Source organism: Anneissia japonica, unplaced genomic scaffold (assembly GCF_011630105.1).
Source record: "Anneissia japonica isolate Jap-2015-1 unplaced genomic scaffold, ASM1163010v1 scaffold287584_len476085_cov161, whole genome shotgun sequence".
Classification (NCBI taxonomy): domain Eukaryota; kingdom Metazoa; phylum Echinodermata; class Crinoidea; order Comatulida; family Comatulidae; genus Anneissia; species Anneissia japonica.
The window spans coordinates 292,199-297,668 of record NW_022693058.1 but is presented as its reverse complement, the minus strand read 5'-3'; the positions used below and the strand labels follow the sequence as shown (position 1 = coordinate 297,668).

At 29.8% G+C, this 5,470-nt stretch overlaps 2 protein-coding genes across 5 annotated transcripts in view; one reads left to right on the top strand and one right to left on the bottom strand.

Moving 5' to 3' along the window:
• Positions 1-2,799, bottom strand: part of LOC117100622 (hepatocyte growth factor-regulated tyrosine kinase substrate-like) — an 18,761-nt gene extending 15,962 nt beyond the window's left edge. For all 4 annotated transcript variants that reach the window (XM_033240414.1, XM_033240415.1, XM_033240416.1 and 1 more), the window contains exons 1-3: positions 2,630-2,799; positions 2,276-2,360; positions 349-424 (exon numbers count right to left, since the gene is read on the bottom strand). In XM_033240414.1, the coding sequence (XP_033096305.1) occupies positions 349-424; positions 2,276-2,360; positions 2,630-2,669 (201 nt within the window). In that variant the 5' untranslated portion in view covers positions 2,670-2,799. The remainder of the gene's footprint in view (positions 1-348; positions 425-2,275; positions 2,361-2,629) is intronic.
• Positions 2,800-3,015: 216 nt separating this feature from the next.
• The window catches only part of LOC117100605 (ADP-ribosylation factor-like protein 16), a 4,892-nt gene continuing 2,437 nt past the window's right edge, over positions 3,016-5,470 (top strand). The window contains exons 1-5 of the mRNA XM_033240389.1: positions 3,016-3,165; positions 3,893-3,942; positions 4,143-4,262; positions 4,663-4,778; positions 5,257-5,407. Coding sequence (XP_033096280.1) covers positions 3,105-3,165; positions 3,893-3,942; positions 4,143-4,262; positions 4,663-4,778; positions 5,257-5,407 — 498 coding nt within the window. The 5' untranslated portion in view covers positions 3,016-3,104. The remainder of the gene's footprint in view (positions 3,166-3,892; positions 3,943-4,142; positions 4,263-4,662; positions 4,779-5,256; positions 5,408-5,470) is intronic.

The window sequence follows — 5,470 nt, the reverse complement described above, 5'->3', positions numbered from 1 at the left end:
TCTGCTGTACCTTGCTAGGCCTAGGCTTATTATTGACTCAAGGTCGGGGAACCAAGGTAGGTAAACATGACGTTCTCTAAACCGGTCCGTCCGGAAAACCGGTCAAAGTGGACGGTCCGAAGGGTGGTCGGTATTGGGAGAGTTGACTGTATATATATATATATATATATATATATATATATTTGCTTGTCATGATTTTCCCTTTCCCATAATTTTTAACTTTTTTGTTTTTTGTAATGAAAAAAAGATGTGGAATAAAGATTGATTGAATGGTAATTATAGGCACAAGACAATTCCTGTGTCCCCACTCCCCATTATTACAATCATGTTTATTATTGTATAACTTACCTGTAAAGCATATAAAGCACCACGTGGGTTTTTATCTACAATTTTCTTTCTTATCGCTGAAAAAGCATACTTGGGTCTAAAGGAAAAAAAAAGAAACAAACTAAAATCGTTGGAATATTTATAAAAAGCATTAATATAATAGGTTTTTTTTCATAACAATAAAATGTTCACCTCAACTGTTTGTTTAAATAGTTAATAGCTCATAAATAATTCCTTGTATTTACTTTATATAAAAATAACTTCTGTTGTAATTTTATTCTTTTAAAAGGAAGTGAATAAATGTTGACTTAATTTCATTTGATAAATTTTAAATCTAGGCAAGTCCATTCAAAATAATCAAAATTAATCATCCTTAGTATACTTGCTACTGTATGAAAAGTTCAGAGCTATGAAAAGTCAATAACAACAAAAATATGAATAAGAAAGAGATGGATAATTATGGTATTCAATAATTACACTGTAAACAAGGAATTAATGAAATTAATAAAACTTAATGACTTGTAATGAATCACATAAACATACTAAGCAAATATTCTTACACAAAATTTACAATACAACATAATTATTAATTACTTCAAAATGATATAAATTTATAATGAGATACACATTAAAACAATTAAAGTTGAAATTGCCTAAAATAGCATTGAAAAATTTTTCGACTTACAGATTGTTAATTAATGTAAAACACAACAATTTAGCATGTAGAATAAAATCAACATAGAAATTATCTGAGTTGACTTGGCCAAAGTCGACTTGGGCAAATCAAGTTCACATTACTTATTTACAGACTTAACAAAACCATTAACTTGATATTTATAGAGTACCACAGTTGTGTCGTCACATCACCAGGTGGCGGCCTCTGGATGCTTGAATGACTTCATAATCTTAATGGTTTAGAATAGGCTTTCTGGAATAGGCATTTTAAAACCTAATAATTTACCATCAAAATGTAATAAAAACACGAAAAGCTCACATTTTAGTTATCGAACACATATTTAATCATCAATTAACATTTACAAAGAAAAATTAAGATACAACTTCTTAATAATTATGTTAGAAATTGGGATCAATGGTTTGAGAATAGAGAAAATGGCATCAGTTGAACGCATTTTGTGTCGCCGATAGCAACGGAGTAGCATCACATGGTTCCGTGACGTAACACTGTAGTACTCTATTGGCAAGGTAAATATTAGTCTCATGAGTCATAATTCATAACGCTAAAGTAATAAACTACTACAAAATGAAAAATAAAATAGACCCAGACTTAAGGTTATACGGTAGCAGGTCAAAACGGCAATAAACCGAAACGGCTATGATAAGCACCAAAATAGCAACAGACCAAAAAGGCAATAATAGGCATAGACCTTACTTGATACTTGACTGGATCCTAAAGTAAAAAGCCAATTTTGGCTATACTAGGATGACGGTGTAGTTGGATTAACAGGAATGAAACAGTTTACAAGTAGTTATGCTAGTTTTTTTTTTTTTCTTTTTACACATCTATGACAAATTGTTTAGATGCCTGATTTTGTTTGTATTTTAAAGTTTTATTTATTTGAATGTTTACTGCTGTTCAGTGTTACAGGTATATTGTGTTTCCTCAATCTTTTTATTATTAAATTTGTATATTATATTGTTATTAGGCCTATTATTATTATTATTAAATATTATTATTATTAAATATTATTATTATATTACTATTATTATTATTTTTCATGTGTTTTACTGACAAAAAATTGTTGTAGCCTCATTTTGTCTGTATTTTAAAGTTTTATTTATTTATTTATTTGGTTTGGTTTATTGCTGTTTTGGTCCATTGCCATTCTTGTCAAAAAGTGTTGCAGTGTTGGTTTACTGCTGTTTGGTCATTGCTGTTTTGACTTATTGCTGTTTTGACTAGAAAGCAGTTATAAGGTAGCCTACTTACTGAACATCTCTTTGTCGAATGGAATCACATATTTGTAAAATGCTGTTCCAATCCGGCTCTAAAAGTAACTGGCTTGTTGCTTTATCTGTCCATTTAAAGAGAAAAATCTGATTAACTGAAGAAAATCCAGACTAGGGCCTACAGCACAGCTTATACACATAAATAAAGAAAGGACACATAGGCCTAGGGCCTACCCTCTAAAGTAACACTAGGCCTAAACAGCAAACACTGCTTTTTACTTTGTGGTGACTGAGCAGCAGTTCCAGTACTACTACTACTATCTAGGCTAGTAGTACTAGTAGTAGTAGTAGTAGCCCAGTGGAGGTAACATTCGAAGGACAATTGTTCACTTACCTATTAACTTATCGAAATTTCCTTTGCCTGAGCTAAACATGTCTGTATTTTGACACAAGGTAATGCTACTTTGAAATATCTAATATCTGTTTATCCGACAAATTGAGATAAAGCAAAATAGTCTTATGACTGCTGCATCATCACTCTTTTCGTCTAAAAAAGTAAATAGGGTGTTCATGACCTTTGACACGTTTCCGGTTCAGGGAAATGAAATAAGCAGATATATTAGGTGGTTCAAATATTATACTATATTATTTTTCAGTTATTTATATATCTTTAAAATAATAAAATGTTTATATTCGATCATAGGAAAGAGCAAAATGTAATAATTTTTGGGGTGTAATCATTGGAATAAAATCAATACTAATTTAAAGAGAGGGCGCTATAAACATAAACAACAACAAATTCCAAATTCTAAAAAATGGTTGCAAGAGTCTGCTTAGTTTATTCTTAATATTCCTGATATGATTTCGTAATGTATTTGTTACTAGGTGCCACTGGTGTCGGGAAGACTCTACTTTTACGGAAAATAAAAAATATCCTTTATTATTTAAGTAAACCTAATTTTACACTTACACTTAAGCTAGGCCTAGGCCCTCTCTAGGCTAGCTAGGCCTAGGCCGCTTATCCAGCAGTAGCAGTTGGCAAGCCACTCTGCCAAGTAAAGTGACGACGGGAGTTAACGATGTGCCCAAGTAAACATAGGGCTAGCCCTAATCGGAGCTTAGAGTATAAATTATTGGTCTATAATTACTTAGTACAATATAATATCCGCAAATCATGAAAAAGGTACACACACCATCACTTATTTACAATTCAATCGCGTTTTTTTATAATTTAATTTATAAAGAACATAGTTAGAATGATTACAAACAACAGTTTATGACAACAATAACAAGAAAATCTCAATAAAGAAAAATGAAGACAAAATAAATATTTAACGATGAAAATAAAAATGTATAGTATCTATTATTCTAAGTCAATGACCAAACAATTTAGAATATTAATATACAAAGTTGTATTAGAATTATATTATTAATCTGCATTACTGTACAATGTTATCAAAAATATATTTTTGTAGAATGTATTTAACATTTTCCCACTGTAGCACACAGCATACTGTATGTAAAGAATTTTAATTGCGCGAATGATACCTCAAAAACCAGCTCAAGTTTGCGTGGAAAATTACTGTCTGGAGCACACATTGTACTGTTGTTGCATGTTTCGCTTGTAACTATCTTCTTAATTCCTTAACTGCCATACATTTCTATACCAAAGATGAATCTGAAAAGTCAATGTCAACAATACCAACAGTGAGATAAATATCAAATTTATTGTCTTGATTTTATATTTATATCATCCAACTAGAATAAGAAACATGATGAATTGAAAAAAGAAAGATTTTCTATAGTTATAGATGCAAGAAGAGAATTATTTTTATAAATACTATTGTTATTATTACAGTATTATGTTATTGATAATAGAATGTTTATCATTTATCACTTACTTACAGGTTGGGACGAATATCGTAAAAGTGAGTGTTGACAAAAAACGAGAAGGTTCTGTACGCGAGGTCGGTGGTGCAATGGGACCAATCTGGTTCAAATACTATAGCGAATGCCATGCAGTGATGGTAAGTCTATAAAATTGTTTTACTTTTATATGTAGAAACCAGATAAAATAATATAAACTTAAAGATAAATTTTAGTTAATGTACATCTGTCAAAATCCTGAAAATTTTATCAAAACACTGATATGCTTAATTATAAGGATCAAATACATTACTTATTTACAACAATAATAATATTATATAAATAATAATAGTTGGATTTATATACAGTAGTGCTTTACACCTTTACAGTCTCAAAGCACTGAAAGCGTAGACAAGTTCGTACAGACGCAGATCAGAACAATTCAGTTTTTTTCTGATTTACATCCGTAAACATACAAGGTAAGGCTGCAGTCAACTCCCATTGTTCAAGTTTCGTAGCTAAATATTCTTTTGTAAAATTTAAATTTTATTTAATTTTCAGTTTGTGATTGATGTTGCAAATCCTTGTCAAGTTTCATCGTCGTGTATACAGCTTTTAACTGTTCTCTCCCACAAAGAGTTACAGCAGAAACCATTTATCATCATCTTTAATAGAAGGTGAGTAGGACTCCTTCTATTTAACCTTAATGTGTTTAATGAACAGAGTCAAAATATATCACCATCATCAACATATTAGGGTAAGGATAATATATAGAAAATGAGAATTAAAGATCTTGTTAGTTAATTTATTTATAATTGCAATTATAACATAAATATATAATACTTTCCGACTAGGTAATTTGTAAATTTAGCCTCACTGTTTTGCTTTTCCAGTATATTAAATAAATAAATACTTTTTATTTTCGTCATGAGTCACAGCGCCTCAGAAATAGCATGCTAGATAGATAGCACATTATAAATGATGTTTTATTATTATTTTTATTATTATTATTATTATTATTATTATTATTATTATTATTATTATTATTATTATTATTATTATATTGTTATTATTATTATTGTATTATAATTATTTTAAAAGAATTAATGAAAAATAATATAAAAGTAAATAAACTAAGGAACTTTTTATTTTTAGTGACATCCCATCTCAAGTGAAGCCTTGCAATATTAAACAGCTCATGCGATTGGATGATGTAATTCAGGCTGCTAAGCAACCTATCAAAGTTGTTGATGTAAGTGCCAGGCAGGAAGAAAATTTAACAGAGATCATGCAATGGATGATAACTGTCTCTTATACACATCTAGATGTGTATAAGAGACAGGTTTACAAGTAGTTGTGCTAGTTTTTT